This window comes from Propithecus coquereli, unplaced genomic scaffold (genome assembly GCF_000956105.1).
Source record: "Propithecus coquereli isolate 6110/MARCELLA unplaced genomic scaffold, Pcoq_1.0 Scaffold179, whole genome shotgun sequence".
In the NCBI taxonomy this organism is placed as follows: Eukaryota; Metazoa; Chordata; class Mammalia; order Primates; family Indriidae; genus Propithecus; species Propithecus coquereli.
In genome coordinates this window covers 4263228-4281301 of record NW_012142634.1, presented here as the reverse complement: position 1 = coordinate 4281301, position 18074 = coordinate 4263228, and the positions used below count along the sequence as shown (strand labels likewise).

The 18074-nt window shown below is 39.0% G+C and overlaps 1 protein-coding gene across 1 annotated transcript in view; it reads left to right on the top strand.

Moving 5' to 3' along the window:
* The first annotated feature begins 3108 nt into the window (after positions 1-3108).
* INPP5F (inositol polyphosphate-5-phosphatase F) overlaps positions 3109-18074 on the top strand; it is a 46003-nt gene continuing 31037 nt past the window's right edge. The window contains exons 1-6 of the mRNA XM_012642425.1: positions 3109-3233; positions 12733-12861; positions 13079-13423; positions 15685-15883; positions 16440-16619; positions 17479-17546. Coding sequence (XP_012497879.1) covers positions 13397-13423; positions 15685-15883; positions 16440-16619; positions 17479-17546 — 474 coding nt within the window. The 5' untranslated portion in view covers positions 3109-3233; positions 12733-12861; positions 13079-13396. The remainder of the gene's footprint in view (positions 3234-12732; positions 12862-13078; positions 13424-15684; positions 15884-16439; positions 16620-17478; positions 17547-18074) is intronic.

The window sequence follows — 18074 nt, the reverse complement described above, 5'->3', positions numbered from 1 at the left end:
TCTAAAGCACTATCCTTAAAATGAGGGTTGATTAATATTTGGGGGGAAAATAGGGGAAATTGAAATACTATATATTTTTTTAAAATATTTTTTTCATATAGGAAATATGTATCATGTTATCTTTCTGTAATTCTTGAAACACTATTTCAATAATGTCTGGTTTTAGGTATAATTTTTTTTTTAACAGTGTAGCCTCATAAACTGAAAAATTGCTTTTTTCATAGACTACTTTTCATTTAATTAAAAATCTTTTGTGAGAAGTAGAAATTTGGATTGGAAAGATAACCATTGGACCTTTGGGTGTTTGCTTCTTTCTCTCTGGTATTTATTAAAGATTTCTTTCATTTGTTTTACCATTTTCCCCACATTCTCCTCAATGTTTACTTATCTGCTCAATCCAAGTGTATACATAAAGTAGTTTCGAAATTGCCAACTCATATCCTTCTGAAAAATAAATTTACTAAATAGAGTACAACACTGCACAGTTCTTTTGTCTTTATCCTTACAAAATACTGTCTTCCAACCAGAATAGTATATTGCGTACAGTTCTTTTTGTCTTTATCCTTACAAAACACCGTCTTCCAACTGGAATACTATATTGCATACAGTTCTTTTTGTCTTTATCCTTACAAAATACCGTCTTCCAACTGGAATACTATATTGCATACAGTTCTTTTTGTCTTTATCCTTACAAAATACTTTACAGTGCGGTTCGATTTTCATTTGTGATAGAGTTGGGTTTGTGGTTTTTGTTTTGAGTTCCCCCTACATTTCTTTATTTTGGGGGATACGTGAATGTTACCATTGTTCTAAGGGTCAGAGCTATACTGGGAGACCAGTCATTTGCCAGGGTATCCTCAGAGAGCTGTCATTTCCCTCATCCCTTCTATCCCATTTCCACCTGCTCCCTCTAGGTGACCAATCTCAGCAGCTTCTGGCGTATCTCTCCTCTTTCTTTTTTGGTACAAATGAGCAGATATATATGGTCATGCATCACTTAATGATGGGGATACTTAATGATGGGGATGAGAAATGTGTCATTAGGTGATTTCATCATGCGGGGACATCGTAGAGTGCACTTATATTATACAAACGTAGATGGTGTAGCTTACTGCACACCTAGGCTATATGGTATGGCGTTTTGCTCCTAGGCTACAAACCTGTACAGCCTGTCACTGTACTGAATACTGCAGGCAATTGTAACACAATGGTATTTGTGTATCTAAACATATCTAAACATAGAAAAGGTACAGTATAAATGCCGTATAAAAGATAAAAAATGGTATACCTGCATTGGGCACTTAGTGTGAATGGAGCTTACAGGACTGGAAGTTGCTCTGGGTCAATCAGGGAGTGAGTGGTTAGTGAATGTGAAGGCCTAGGACATTACCGTGCACTACTGTAGACTTTATAAACACCGTACACTCAGATTACACTAAATTTATATAACAATATTTTTCTTCAATAATAAACTTCTTTTGGAATACCTCCTGAGGGACCTGCCTGAGACTGTTTTACAGTTAATTATTTTTTAATAAGTGGAAGGAGTACACTCTAATAATAAGTACAGTATAGTAAATATATAAACCAGTAACATATTTATTATTACCAAGTGTTATGTACTGCACATAAATGTATGTGCTGTACCTTTATAAGACTGGCAGCACAGTGCATTTGTTTACACCAGCATCACCACAAACATACGAATAATGCTTTGTGCTACTATGTTTAAGATGCCACTAGGCTATAGGACTTTTTAAGCTCTATTATAATCTTGTGGGACCACTGTTGGATATGCAGTCTGTCATTGACTAAAACGTCTTATGTGGGGCATATCCCTCCCTCCCTCTCTCTCTTTCTCTCCATAAGCTCATATTTTCTTTCTTACATGAAAGGTAGCACACTCTAGATATTCTTTTGTGCTTTGATTTAATAACATTATGTTATTATAATATGGTCTTATTATATACAGTCTGCCTCTGTGTTGTGGGTTCTGCATCTATGAATTCAACCAAACGTGGATTGTTAATATTAAAAAAAAGTGTATGGTTGTATCTGTACTGACCATGTACAGACTTTTTTCCTTTTCATTATTCCTAAAACAATACAGTATGACAACTGTTTACATAGCATTTAGATTGTATTAGGTATTATAAGCAATCTAGAGATGATTTAAAGTACACAGGAAGACATACGTAGGTTATGTGCAAATTCTATACCATTTTATGGAAGGGACTTGAGCATCTGTGGATTTTGGTATCTGTGGGGTCCTAGAACCAGTCACCCACAGATACCAAAGGATTACCATATATTAGTAATATATCCAGTTTATCCACTTAATGCATCCAGGAATCATTCCTTATTAGTTCATAGAACAGTTCTAATTCTTTTTTATAGTTGCATAGTATCCCACTGCATGGATGTGCCGTATTTTATTCAACCACTCTCCTGTGTTTGGGCATTTATATTCTTTTTAGCATTTTGTAGTTATAAACTGCTGTAGTGAATAGGCTTGAGTACATATATACTTTTGTTTTTGAGGTATATCTTTAGAGTAAATTCTTAAGAGTGAGATTGCTGTATTAATAGGTTAATATAGGCCGGGCGCGGTGGCTCACGCCTGTAATCCTAGCTCTCTGGGAGGCCGAGGCGGGCGGATTGTTTGAGTTCAGGAGTTCGAAACCAGCCTGAGCAAGAGCGAGACCCCGTCTCTACTAAAATTAGAAAGAAATTAATTGGACAACTAAAAATATATAGACAAAGTTAGCCGGGCATGGTGGCACATGCCTGTAGTCCCAGCTACTCGGGAGGCTGAGGCAGGAGGATGGCTTGAGCCCAGGAGTTTGAGGTTGCTGTGAGCTAGGATGATGCCACGGCACTCTAGCCTAGGCAACACAGTGAGACTCTGTCTCAAAAAAAAAAAAAAAAAAAAGTTAGTATATGTTGCATTGTTAGGTATTGCTAAATTTCCCTCCAAAGGGTTATATGTGATGCCCACTTTTTTTTTTGTTATTGTTGTTAGGTTATTCACCTTCAACTTGCCAGAACAGCAGCACTCTACAAATACCAGACATTAATATAACTTTTCTTTTACAGATCTTCCATGGTGGCTTATTCTAATTCGCCAGAAAGCATCGGTGGGCAAACTCCCAGGAGATCATGAGGTCTGTAAAGTTACCAAAATTGCTGTGCTGTCACTTTCTGAAATGGAACCTCAGGATCTTGAGCTAGAGGTAAAGTGAAATCAAAGGAAATTTTATGGAAACCTGATATAAATGTAATAGCAAAAATATGAGGATTTGGTTCAATAGACCAGAAACATGCATTTTTAGAGCTGGATAATGTCTTTAAAATAATCCTGTAGTTTTCAAATTTCATTTTAGTAGTGGAACTCTTATTTCAAAATCTATGAAATTCAGTATATAAGACACATAAAAAGCAGGGCTTCTCTGGTTGAGATGGTGTTGGTGGGGGGACAGGGGGGCTCCTTAGGACCCTGTCCACTTGGTCTCTTCTGAGGAAGCCACCTTCTGCTTCCAGAGAGCCCTAGGGCTTTGCACAGTATAGTTCAAAAACTCCTGATTTGGGGGAAACTGGGGAGTCAAGATGGAGAGATTTAACTTTTATTATATCCTTTTTTGTTCTTTTTTTTTTTTTGAGACAAAGTTTCACTCCGTCACCCAGTGCAGTGGTGAGATCACAGGTCACTGCAGCTTTGAACTCCTGGGCTCAAGAGATCCTCCCACCTCAGCCTCCCAAGTAGCTGGGACTACAGGCATGCCACCATGCCCAGCTAGTTGTTTTGTCCTTGTTAGAGACCAGGTCTCCCTGTGCTAGGCAGGCTGGTCTCAAACTCCTAGCCTCAAGCAATCCTGTCTCAACCTTCCCAAGTGCTGGGATTATAGGCGTGAATCACGGTGCCTGGCTTATATCCTCTTTTATCTGTATTTCTTGAAATTTTTCTAAAGCATATATTTCTCTTGTAATTTTTTTTTAAGGAAAGAAAACTACTGATCTAGTGTGATCTTTTCATTTTCTAGGCAAGGGCTCAAGCCCCCAGGCAGAGTGACTTAAGGCCAAAATAATAATTGTTTTTAATAATTTCGTTATTGTATTAAATGATATTTTTTTACCACAAGGTGCTGCCTCCTGGTAGAAGTAACCCATGAAAGCATTTATATCCTGTCTGCTATGGGTGTGGGGACTTGACATCTAGAGATTGTCATCTCTCTGACATAACCTATTTTGTTCACTATGCGATGTGCCAGGCAGGCCCTGTGTGTCACATGGATCATTACATTTGGTCCCTAGGACCACCCTATGGGGTGGGCACTGTTACAGATTAAGTCACACAGCTGGCACAAGTTGGGTCTGGATCTAGACTCAACCAGTCTGGGCCTGTATCACTCTGCTGAGCTGCCTCCCTGTCGCCTGAACAGCAGGTAACAGATAAGAGAGCACGTACCGCCCCACAACTCAATACGTGTTTTTCTGTGCTCAATTCTTGGGGAGGATGTTTCAGGACAGGGTTTAAATTGCTTTAAAAAAAAAAAAAAAGTAAAAATATGGTTATTTTTATGCTTTAGATTTCACTGGAAGTTTGACAATCTAATTTTAAGAAACTAAAATGAATTTAAGAGGACCCTGATATTAACTATTTGTTACAGGAATCAAAAAAAGATTAGAGTACTTCTCCTTTTAGTACCAGCGCTAGCATGCCATTTAACTAATTGACTGTTGCTGATCCAGAGACAAAGAATTTAGGTGGCCATTAATTAGGCCTATTAAAAGCAGATGTTTGCAGTTTTTGTTTGCATTTTATTTTGGTGAGGAGCAGCCAGACTAACAAAAATTGTATTGGTTTCTTAAGAGAGTAAATTTGTCATCAGTGTCTTTTGGATGGCTTTGCTGACCGATTGAAAGATCAGCATCACTTCCTGTCACCAACCTTTCCCACTAGGCACTCAGTTTGAGAGCATTAAGCCTGAGGTCTCTGGCAGCTTGATGGAGAGCAGGGGACTGGCTTGTCCAGCACTTTGTCCACCCCCAGCCATCAATTTGCATATTTGGCACTCCCAGCCCAAATATGGGGAAATTAAATGGGGAAATTAAATGTCAAGCCTCATCCAGAGAAGGTTGGGACCCTTGTTGGACTTTTCAAAGAGGTTTTCTGACATCCTTCATGGCCACCAATCTATAACATTTTTGAGACTAGTAGCTGACTATAGGATAAATTTGGCAGGGGGCGGGGGAAGAAAATAACTTTAGGAAATAACATTTACATGGAATTTTTAAACAAAAATGTGAATATTATGAAAGCTTTAAGAATTTCTTTATTCTTCAGACTTTTCCTTTTCTCTCCTGATAGGCTAAGGAAAAGAGGTTATCTTCAAATAGGAAGGAAAATAAGATTTTTCCCACGTGACATAGTTGAGTATTTTTGTAGCTGTGGGCTGTGCAGTGTAAACCACAGCACTTATCAGGGCACCAAAGATTATGGTCCATGGAGAGAGTTGGATCTACGTAATGACTCTTGCTATTAGGGGTAAAAGTAACTGTAGAGAAAGCATTTCTGCATCCTATCTCAGTGAATAGGTTGGTATATTGTTCTCTCAAGACATTATAATTTTAGATATTTGTACTTGTGCCTCTTTAAATCCTGTTTTATACTAAAGGAACTTTGTAACAGTGAATAATAAGGGCGGAGAACAACTATGTTGAAAATCATGGATTTCTTATTTTTCTTCTAACATGTTCATTTAAATTGTGCTGTCCTTATTTCAGTTTCCAAATCACTCCATTTAAAAGGAGCTTTTGAAAGCTTAATCATTTTTATGTTTCTCTGATTATACGGTAAATTGTAAAGGAGAAGGAAAAAATCCCACCGCCTAGAAACAATCATTGTCAGTGTTCTAGGGAGTCTCAGTGGTTGTTTCCGTTTGCCCCCACGCTCTTTGGAGGAACAATATTGTTTTTAAGTTTTTCAGAACAGTTTTTATATTTTTCATTTTTGCATATTTTTTCCTACTTAACTCCTGTTTTTATGAACAGACATATCTTATGCACATAAAAAGACTTCGTTAAACAAAAATAGTTGTTTTGTCTTCTTTGTGTGTCTTTATGATTTGGGTGTCTGTGTAGCACGTTGAATAATCGGCTGCTTTTATTTTCTCCAGCAGCACCCTTGGGCTCAATTATCGTGGTCACTGTTCTCAGATTTGTTAAAGCCTCATCTGTCTTCTGCAACTGGAGCAGAAGCAATTTTATTTCAGAGTCTGGTATTAATAGAGTTTCTGGTTTCCTGCCTCAGTTGCCTTTTTACCTCATGTGTATGCCTTATTTGTTTGCCAGATTTTTTTTTTTTGTAATTCACATACCATATTGTTCACCCATTTAAAGTATATAATTCAGTGGTTTTTAGTATATTCAGAGTCACGTGACCATCACCACAATCAATTTCAGAACATTTTTGTCACCTCCCCCGAAAACCCTATCCTATTAGTAGTCATTCCTCATTTCCCTCCAAACCTGAGCTCCCCCAGCCCTCCTCAACCACTAATCTTTCTGTCTCTCTTAATTCATCTATTATAGACATCTCTTATAAAGGGAATTATATAACATGTGGCCTTTGTGACTGACTTCTTTCACTTGGCACATTTTCAAGGTTCATGCTTGTCATAGCATGTATCAGTACTTTATCCTTTTTATTGTCACGTAATATTCCATCGTATGGGTATACCACATTGTATCCATCCATCAGTTGATGGACATTTGAGTTGTTTCCACTTTTTTGCTATTATGAATAATATGACTATGAACAACCTTGCATACCAGTTTTTGGTGGACATTTGTTTTCATCTGTCTTGGGTATATACCTCGGAATGGAATCGTGGGGTCATATAGCAACTGTTTAGCCTTTCGAGGAACTACCAGTTTTTCAAAACAATGTACCATTTTAACAAAAATGATCTACGCAAAGGTATGAAGACTCTGTAGGGTTCAAATAAATGAAAACATAGATGTTCTTTCTTTTGAAAAAATACCCTTTAAAGTTTATAGGCTTCTGTTCCATGTCTGCATATCTTTTTTTTTTTTATTTTTTTTGAGACAGAGTCTTACTCTCTTCCCTGGGGTGAGTGCCGTGGCGTTCAGCCTAGCTCACAGCAACCTCGAACTCCTGGGTTCAAGCAATCCTACTGTCTCAGCCTCCTGAGTAGCTGGGACTACAGGCACGCGCCACCATGCCCGGCTAATGTTTTCTATATATATTTTTAGCTGTCCAATTAATTTCTTTCTATTTTTGGTAGAGACGGGGTCTCGCTCTTGCTCAGGCTGGTCTCGAACTCCTGAGCTCAGAACGATCCGCCCGCCTCGGCCTCCCAGAGTGCTAGGATTACAGGCGTGAGCCACTGCGCCCGGCCCCATGTCTGCATATCTTATTTGCTATATCTCATTGCCTTAATAGATAACGGTATCATCTTCCATATTTAATTTCTCATCAGACATCTGTTTGAAATTTTAGCTCCAGATGGATATAGATACCAACTTTTAAAGTAAAATCATTTATTTTCCTTTTGTCGAATAGCAGCAATATCAAGCCTTAATGTTGGCTGTGAAATGTAAGTTGCAAGAGTAATAGAAAAACTAGGGGAGTTCCATAGAGCTGGTGGTGGTGGTTCTCTTTTTGAGATCATGTATATCGAAGTTGTGATAAGGGCCTAACCACACACCACACAGGACTGGCCGGGCCTCTGGAAAAGGGAAGGTGATCTGCTGTCAGCGCTCTGCGTTGTAATGCCAAGGGCTCTGTCTAAACAAAATATCTTAGGACTGGAAGGGATCCCAAGAAGTAATTTTTTTTAATCCCTGTTTTTTGGCAGGACTGAATTTAACTGTTTCAGGAGGATAGTGGTCTATAGTACTTTCTCTTCTAAAGAAGATTTAAAATACTCGTTGGAAATGTTTGTGTTTATAGGAATGTAAAATGTCTATTTAGAAAAATCAGTTTTGAGGGAGAGAAGGCCTTCCAGTGAAGGTGATTCAATGAGTTCGTGCTTTGTCATACAGACCCGTGATCCTTTTCCTAACACTTTGGGGCCATATTGGTTTTAGAATTCAGGTTTTGGGGAGTTTTCAAAAGTTTATTCCACGTATTCTTTACACTCCCAGTGGGTCTGGAGCATTACCCCCAATACAGCACTTTAATATTTCTTAAAGAATCGTGTGAATATTCATATGAAGGGAGGTAAATGATGACTATCAATATCGTCATATCTGTTGAGGGCATGTTTTGCCATTAAATGAGTTTTCAACAAACTTAAAAAAAATAAACTTTCAGGTTTCAGAGTTTTCTGGATTTTGGAGTTGTGGATAAGGAAGTTAAGAGATGATGGGCCTATATCAACTCTGTTCCAAGCCTGAAATGAGGTTAGATAAAAGAAAGAAAAACAGGAAAACAAAGAAGACATTGCCAGGCTTTTAAGAAGCATCTTTATAGACTGTAAAAGGAACAGTAGGTCAAACTAAAGCCTGGGCCTTCTAGATCCAGAAGCCGGCAGTAGCAGGTGGAAATTTGGTCCCTACACAGTAAAGGGGACGAAAAGGACTCCATGGGAGGTAGGAGCCTGGAGCCAGGCTTAGTACCTGAAGCCTGGTGCTCAGGTAGAGCTCCCAGATCATGAGAGGTGGCTGTCAGATTGTCTGCACTGAGTGGGATAGTCCTGCATAAAGAATCTCCCATCTGCTGTGCCAGGAGCACTTCCATTGAGAAGCGTTGGTCCGGCCAAAAGATAAAGATCTGAATTAACTCAGTAGCAATGGGCAGGAAGTGGTTGGGGTTGATAGGAGAATGTAAAGAAGGAGGATAATGCAAGATGACTCCAAGTTTTCTTGCTTAAGTGGTTCAGTGGGTGGTGTAGTCGGTACCTGAGATAGGGCATGCTAGAGAAGGAACAAGATTTGGGAAACAGATGTCGATCAGTTTTGGAGATGCTGCATTGGAGGGACTAGTGTGTCTCAGAGGGAGATGTCATATGTAAGGGTCTTGAGCTCAGGGTGAACAAGTGGGGTTAACAAACATAGTACTAGTTAAAATGAGGAAAGAGGGTAACATTTCTAGACAGAGCAGGAAGAATGAGAAGAGAGCTGAGGATAGATGGCTGGGAACACCACCATGTTTAGAGACAGAAAGACATCAACAGAGGAAACAAAAGGAGCAGCTACAGGTCGGGAAAGAACCCCTCAGATTGGTGTCATGGAGACCAGAGGAGGAGACAAAAGGGAGTGGTCATCAGTGCCCTATGTTTACGTTTATCTCTTTTTCTGAGTTGAGGAGGCCTGAGCCGTTTCCTTGGAGCCTTCACTCTTTGACCTCTCTCGGTCCCACTATAGTCCTCAAAATTCCAGGGACTGTGACAGTGTTTGCATCCTGCTGGCTCTCAGAGTGGATTCCAGGATTGAGGAATGGATCTAAACAAAAGATTCTGGCATACGTAAACATGTCAGTAGGTGTTAGGAAAGGGGCTGTTAGAAGGAGAGAGGTTGGGAGAGGAGAAAGGGCTGAATGATGAGACAAGGTCCTGACCCTGGAGGAGGAGAACAGACTCGTCCTTCCGAGAGCGAGGTTGTGGGTGCAGACCCGGCGTGCCGCTGCAGGCGTACTTCAGGATAGCTGAGCTCTGATGGATTCCTGGTGGGGAGTTTTGCTGCTTTTAATGCTCTTAAGGAATAACTATGCCTGACAACTGCATAATATCCTGCTTTGAATATTAAAATTGCAAAAATTCATAACTAGGTTTGGGGCATGTTTTCAGATTTTTAAAAGAAAGTGGTGTTAATGACTAAATAATTACCAACATTCTATATAAAAATTGCTATCCAACAACTGCTTAGTGCCACAAGCAAAGCAGCAGCAGGGACTAAAGGGAGAGCATCTTTTAAAAACTGCTTCTCTGCTGCCATAGCGATCCCACTCCAAGGAGGGTGGGGTGTGTGCGATGTGTTCCTGGAAGCAGGGGAGTGATGGTTTCCCCAGGACTACTATGTGCCCCGTATGTGGATATGGGGGTTCCACTTGTATTTGTATTAATAGCATCAGAGCCTGTTCATTCATTTAACAAATATTTATTGAAACCTCCAATGCCAGGCACTGCTAAGGCACTGGAGATACTAGTCCACAGAACAAAGATCCCTGCCAATTATGGAGCTTATGTATAGAAAGGGGAGACAGCTCATAAACATCAGCATGATAATTACGTAGCATGTTAGAAAGTAACACATGCTAATGGAAATAGAAGTTGAGCACAGTGAGGGTAGTGGAGGGAGTGCCCAGGAGTGGAGACTGGCAGGATATCTGGGGAGAGGGCATTTGGTCAGAGAGAACAGCTAGAACAGCAGCCCTGGGGAGGGAGCGTCCTAGTGCGCTGAGGAGTAGCAAGGAGGCCAGTGTGGGCGGAGTGAGTGAGCAGGGGAGGAGAGGAGGGAAGGGTGGTGGAGGTGAAGGTCTAGTCTTAGACATACTGAGTCAGATCTTGAGATGTAATGAGTTTGAGATGCCTGGTGGAAATCCAAGTGGAAATGTTGGGATATGTGGGGCTGGAGTTTTGGGAATGAGCTGGGCTGGAAATATACATTTGGGAGGGAGGGGTTGGCACGTGGGTGGTATTTGAAGCCGTGAAACTGAGTGAAGTCACTGAAGGAGCGAATGCAGATGGAAAAAGGAACCAAGGACTGAATCTTGGGGAGCCTGGACATCAAGAAGTCAGGTGGTTGGAAAGGATCCAGTTGAAGAGATAAAGGAGCCCCCAGTGGAAGCCAAGTGCAGCCGTTTATCAGAGGACGAGGGAGTAAGGAACCAAGAGATGCTACTGAGAGGTTAAGATCAGAACCAAGAGCTGACCGTTGGGTTTATAAGTGGAGGTCATTGATCACGCTGAAGATAGCAGCTTGGGAGAGAGGTGGGGGGCCAAAGCCAGACTGGAGTGGGCTGGGGAGAGAGAACAGGGCAAGTGGGGCTGGAGGCAGCGGGGAGCACAAAGTGAGGGGCTACTGACTGGCTGAGGAAGAGGCCACACAGGTGTGGAGAGGCGACCAACACCGTCTGTGTGCAGCCAGATGGATCAGGGCAGGGCAAGGAGAGGTTTGTTGGAGAGGCATCTATATGCTTGGTTCTTTGCTCCTTCTCTTTCGGCTCAAGATCGTGTTAGTTTTGCTTATTTGGAGGAAAATTAAGTTAGCAAAGTTTTGGCAGTAGGACTATAAATCTTTTCTGCCTCATCTTTAGTTCCCTTGTCTTTAATGGTAGGGCAATAGTTTAAAGCTGCATGAAACCCGTGTGAATGGCTTTTAGTTTTCGATAGCTGTCATTTTGAAAGGCATAAAATTAGCTAGAGATTCCATTGCATGTGAAAACTTGGTCCAGTTATTTGTCTCTACTTTTAAATTTGATAAAACAGGGATGGTCTCTTTTTATTTTTTTTATTTTTTATTTTTTTGAGACACAGTCTCACTCTGTTGCCCTGGCTAGAGTGCCGTGGCGTCAGCCTAGCTCACAGCAACCGATCCTTCTGCCTCAGCCTTCCAAGTAGCTGGGACTACAGGCATGCGCCACCATGCCTGGCTAATTTTTTCTATATATATGTATTTTTAGTTGTCCAGATTGTTTCTTTCTATTTTTTAGTAGGAGCAGGGTCTCGCTCTTGCTCAGGCTGGTCTCAAACTCCTGACCTTGAGCGATCCACCCGCCTCGGCCTCCCAGAGTGTTAGGATTACAGGCGTGAGCCACCGCACCCGGCCTTCTTTGTTTTTTTAATAATCAAAACTTGAACTAGCTTTTGTTTTCCTCATTTATCATCTGTTAATAGTTATTTTGTAAGTAAGACACTAGTAATAAGCACTTAGTAACTATTAGCTCTTGCTAGGCATCTCCCACTTAGTGTAGCAATAAAACTAGTTTGTTGACAAAAATGGAATTGGGCTGTGTATTTTTAATAGAATTCTTGTGTACCTTTGAGAATATGTGCTTTGTGTGTTGAGCCACATGAAAGTATATATGAAACCCTTGACTTTCTTTAGAGCTCTCCATGCGTTCTCTTAACATGGCCACGTTCCCGTCCTCTTCCTCACCTCTCTCAGTTGGCCTGCACATTTCCTGCAGCCCCCAATTACTGCTTCTTCAAATTTAACTACTCTCTGGACCCAAAGTGTATGTTATAAGCTGATTTCATTAGTGAGGATGGGAGGAGAGCAAGTGGTTGAAATGTCCAGCTTTTGAGATTCCCCTGGAACAAACTCTTAAGACCTCTTCTCAACCAGAACACTCAGCTAATTAGCATGAATGAATATTCAGCACAGATACCTGTAAAGTAATGACCCTGAAGTATAGCAAATGTGTATTTTCAACATTTTTTTCCTTAGATGCTAATTTTCAAAGCATTAATAACCTCAACCAGAACATTTTATTCTTCAGTTACATTAGATAAGAACTTACCATTGTGATCCTAACCTGAATTTTCCACCTCTAAATCCTAAGTATATCCTGCCCTCTATTTTTGTGTCTTCTGCTCTACAGTAGCTTTCTAGTATGGAAACCACAGCTGCGTTTTCCATCAGTTGTCTACTAGGTCATTTTAATCAAATGCATGAGAGGTAGCATTCACTTCTGCACTCCAACTTGAACATTTAACAAGGAGATATGAGTAATAACACATCATCTTTCTCTTCCTAATTATTTAGCTCTGTAAGAAGCATCACTTTGGGATTAACAAACCAGAGAAGATTATACCATCTCCCGATGACTCGAAGTTTCTACTGAAGACCTTTACACATATTAAATCCAATGTGTCTGCTCCTAATAAAAAGAAAGTAAGAATTTAATTGATACAGGCTTTGAATTTATCTTTAATTTTAAATTGAGGAGTAATTTTCCTCTTAGTAAATTTATTTTCAAACCATTTGTTATATTGAAGGTACTGTCTGCTCATGTCCTTGGGATTATTTTCACTTTTCTCCTTGGAAGTCACGTATTATCCACATAATACTTTCCATTTAATTCCTTCAGTAACAGATTCATTTCTTACAGGTTAAGGAAAGTAAAGAAAAAGAAAAGTTGGAGAGAAGATTACTTGAGGAGTTGCTGAAGATGTTCATGGACTCAGAATCCTTTTACTATAGCTTGACCTATGACCTGACCAATTCGGTGCAGAGACAGAGCGCTGGGGAGAGGGATGGCCGGCCCCTCTGGCAGAAGGTACCACTTACAGCTCAAAGAATAGGGTTTACCCTCTGGAACAAATGATGGCCTGTTTTGGCTTTTATGGGAAAACTGAAATATTGCGTTTCTGAACTGCTTTTTCTCTACCTTTTCTAGGTTGATGATCGATTTTTTTGGAATAAATATATGATACAAGATCTTACTGAGATTGGTGTGAGTAGTTGTTTTTAAAATGTCCTAATTTGTAGTTGTTAAGTGAATGTTTTTTAATGGTATTAAGATAAATTTTATTTATCTTTTTACTTATATTTTAATTTTTTTAGAGACAGGGCCTCACTCTGTTGCGCAGGCTGGAGTGCAGTGGCACAATCATAGCTCACTGTAGCCTGGAACTCCTGGGCTCAAGTGATCCTCCCATCTCAGCCTCCTAAGTAGCTGGGACTTATAGGCACGTACCACCATGCCCAGCTATTTTTTTTTCTTTTATAAAATAAATTTTAAAATCTCACTGGAATGTTTTCCCCTATAGAATGGGAATCATTTAGCTAGGGAAAACCAAGGTGTTATTTTAAGGCACTTTACAATTCCATTGCCTAGCCACAGGCCTATCTTTTTAGCAGGTTCCTGTAGGATAGGAGTGGTTTAAGACTGTGGAGCTAATGTCTGTAGCATTCCTGTAAGAGGTATTTTGTTTGTACTGGGAATGTTGAAGCCCAGTTTTCCTGTAATGATACCAGTCATTTACCTTCCTTGACCTCTGTTTTCTCACCTGGGAATGGGAGTAGACAAATCTCTAAGGCCATTCCAGTGCTGCTAGTGTTCGATTCAGGGAAGACACAAAATATGGTGACATTATTGCATGAAGTTCCTTCTGGTTTGATGATTACTTTCTTCCTCAACTCTGTTGCATATATTGGAAAATTATGACGGTCCAAAGACAGTTTGTTCATTCGATCAACAGATATTTATGGAAGGCCTGCTGTGTGCCACTTACTGTTTTGGACACTTAAACAGAGCAGGCAAATAGCTGAACAGGGCCATGTATTTTTTTCTTAACCTTTCAGAAATTTCAAAGCTTCTTTCTTGCTGTTTCTCCCCCTTAGTGATGGTTAGCATAAATGATTTTTATTTTATCTAGCGGTGTCTGCCACCGGATATCTATCATGCCTCTATTGAGAATGAGGCATGAGATTGTTTCACTTCTGTTTATGATGCTGATCAAACTATGACACCAAAACCCAGTGATAGAGGAGAAAATAAGGGCATCTGTAATGAGCGTTTGTCCTGTATGCCGACAGTATTGAGCTCTAATAACGTTTTGAGTTTTTGTCAGAATGCTTTTCCATTACCATTTAAAACTGACAACTGGAAATAAAGGTGACATTTGTCCACATACATTTCTCTGTTCCTATCAAGAGTTTTGCATTTATTGCTAGAACAAAAATATAAATAATGGGAATGGTGATAAGAAAAATGAATGCAGATAGACCCTTCACCTCACTGTTTTCAACTCTAGCAGCCTTCCTGAGATCCTATCTGCAGGCCTCAGAAAACAAAACAAAACTGTGAGATAGGACCTAGAGTATCTGATGATGGAAGAGGATGTGGATTTGGAGTTAATGCTGAGATTAAGACTGGGTACTGCTTATGGAGATAAGAGGGAAAGCAGGACTCCAGAATGACTGTTTGGAGCATTTTTTTTATCCTGTTCTGTCTGTGCGTGCGGTCAGCTGAGAAATCTGAGTATTCTGAGTCTGAAAGACAAAGAAGAGGGAATCTTTAATCAATACTCTCCTAATTATATTGGGTGACATTTTAAAATAAGACATTTATGGAAAGGAACTTTTTTCTGATTCATTTACTACTCAGATTTTAGCTTGGTGAAGCAAGTTTTTTCCTACACTAGAAAATAAAGTAGACCTACGTGTTTCATAATAAAGTGATCAGAGTTGGCTGTATTTTATTAAAGCCTTAATACAATTGGGAGTTGAGAATCAGTCTTTAAGCTTTATTTTTCTATACCAATAGGAATAATCATGATAGCTACATTTGTTAAATACTATGTGGCAGGCATTGTGTTAAACACTTGATTTGTATTATCCATTTAATCTTCACAACAACCTTGCGAGGTAGTTGTTATTTCTATTTCGCAGAGGAGGACAGCGAGGCAAGTGAGGGTGGTTCCCCTCGGTGAGTTAATAAGTGGTGGAGCTTGGATTTGTACCCAGCAGTTTGACTTCTATGCTGTGTTCCCTCTCAGTCAGCTCTTTTTGAATTACGACCATAAAGAAAAGGAGAGAGACCCTCCCTCCTTCCCTGCCTTCCATAGTGTTCTCCAATAAGCAGAAAATATGGTTGAAGGATAGGTTTCTGCTTCTAATAAACTGACAAACATATGCTGGCTACTGTTTGGATTTAAGAAAGTAGCAGTGCTGTACAGAATAGAAATAATATGATGTTAATATTATTTTCAGACACCAGATGTGGACTTTTGGATTATCCCCATTATCCAAGGTTTTGTGCAGATTGAAGAACTTGTGGTTAATTATAATGAAACGTCAGATGATGAGAAAAGCAGCCCAGAGACCCCCCCTCAGGAGTCCACTTGTGTAGATGACATTCACCCACGATTTCTAGTGGCTCTTATTTCACGCCGAAGTAGGCACAGAGCAGGTGAGTAGAGGGCTGTAATAGCATGCAAATCAAATCCTGGCAAGAATGGAAGAGCTGCAGATGTGTTGAAATGCTAATGACAATAATGGATTTGGAAGCATAGTTGAGTCAAAGTGCTTGGTGACTCTAAATACTGTGCAGTAATTGGAGACTAATTTTTGAGGAGGGGTGAATAGGGGAGTGTTAACAAAATGAGAAAGAAAAGGAGGTACGTAGTAAATATATAGAGAGAAGAGAAGAAAATCACTTGGGATGTGCTTCTGAATACCAGCATTCCAACTGACAGCCTGTATCAGTGATAAATCCTTCCTGAGTGCTAATACCTTGGGGAAAACTCTTCTCTGTTAGTTCAGAGGAACTATCTTAGCTTCAGCTTGTTAAAAACAATGATGCATACAGTTATGATTTGGGGTAAGTTGATACTGTTCTGCTTGGCAGTTGCACATTGAATCCCCAAGGCTTTCCTGGAAGATGTACATTTCATTAGGAAGCATAATCCAGTCAGACTAAATAAATTTTTAAAAATGTTGCTGAATTCTGTTTTAAATTTTTTCAGGAATGCGTTATAAACGAAGAGGTGTGGATAAAAATGGAAATGTTGCAAATTATGTGGAGACAGAGCAGTTAATTCACGTTCACAATCATACCCTGTCATTTGTTCAAACACGAGGCTCTGTGCCTGTCTTTTGGAGCCAAGTTGGATATCGATATAATCCAAGACCTCGTCTGGACAGAAGTAAGCACGTCCAGTATCTTGTTTGCAAATGATGATTTCAGAGAGAAGATTTTTTTAAAAATTAGATACTTGATGGGTTTGGATTTGCTTTGCCAGATACTTCATTCAAAATAATAATTTGTATTGGGAAATAATAATCACTGGAGTGAGTCATTGACTAAGTCATTTATTTAACAGTAAAAAATTTCTTTAATAAAGCAAAACAACTTATTTCACAGATTTAAATTGCTGTTGCTTTAGAGAATACTCTGTAGAATGTTCAACTTTGGAAAAGAGTAAATATAGAAAATATTTATAGAAGCAGGAAATGTCTTAAGATGGAATCTACCAAAAATCAATAAGATGTCTTTACTCAAATATTTCTTCATAAGTTTTTTTTTTGAAAAATATTGAGCATTTAATTTCTTCCAGTTTTTTAACTTTAGTATTGAAATAGCTAAGTCATTTAAATCTAGTAAGATTACTAAATGAAGTTGATTTTTAAAAATAGTTATATTTGTCTCTCAAAACTCAGTTTGTATTTGTGAGAGTTCAGTATAACTTCATTTTTTAAAAAATGTTTTATAGGGGTTTTTATTCTTTTATTATAAGCCACATAAAACCTTTTCGGAGAAGTAGACTGATACATAATCTCATAATTTCAAAGTTTGCACTTTCAGATATGTTTTAGTTTAGTCTAATAGGGAAAAAAATCAGATCTTTGGCTTAGCATTTCATTTTAAAATGATGGTTTTAAGACAATCTTGTTACATTTGGCCTGTCAATAAATTATTTAAAAGTAAGAGTAAAGATGGAATAGACACTGATATCTGTTTTAAACATGGGAAGGAAAAAAAGATTTTGTATCACTTCTTTGTAGGTGAAAAGGAAACTGTTGCCTATTTCTGTGCCCATTTCGAAGAACAACTGAAAATTTACAAAAAACAGGTGGGCTTTGATCTATAGTAGTAAATGTTCCTTAATATTTATAAATGACTGTGTATCTCTTTAAATTTCATGAAAATAAACATTGTACTGTTCATAATTAAGCAAAGCAGCACTTATCACGAAGTTAAAAAACACATAAGCTAAGAGTATTCTTAATATTCTTTAAGAATAATCATTGAGTCCGATACTTTAGACTGTGTTTGGATAACATAAGGAGATTAATTATTACAATCCAAGAAGTATCTAGACTAAGAATTGAAAGTCATCTCTTGGTACCACCTATAGTTCTACTTCCTGGAGATAACAATTTGATGTGTATCTTTCAATATCTTTTTTTCTCTGCCCATAGGTATTCATACACTCAATATAGGAATGCAGTCATATAAACCAAAATCAATTGAAAACTGTTAGGTGAAATACAAGTTCAATCATTTCCATACAAGATTAATAGGTAACAGTCAGTAATGCTCTTATCCATTAATAATGACTAGTCTGAATGTGTAATGCCATGGAATGTATAATGAATGT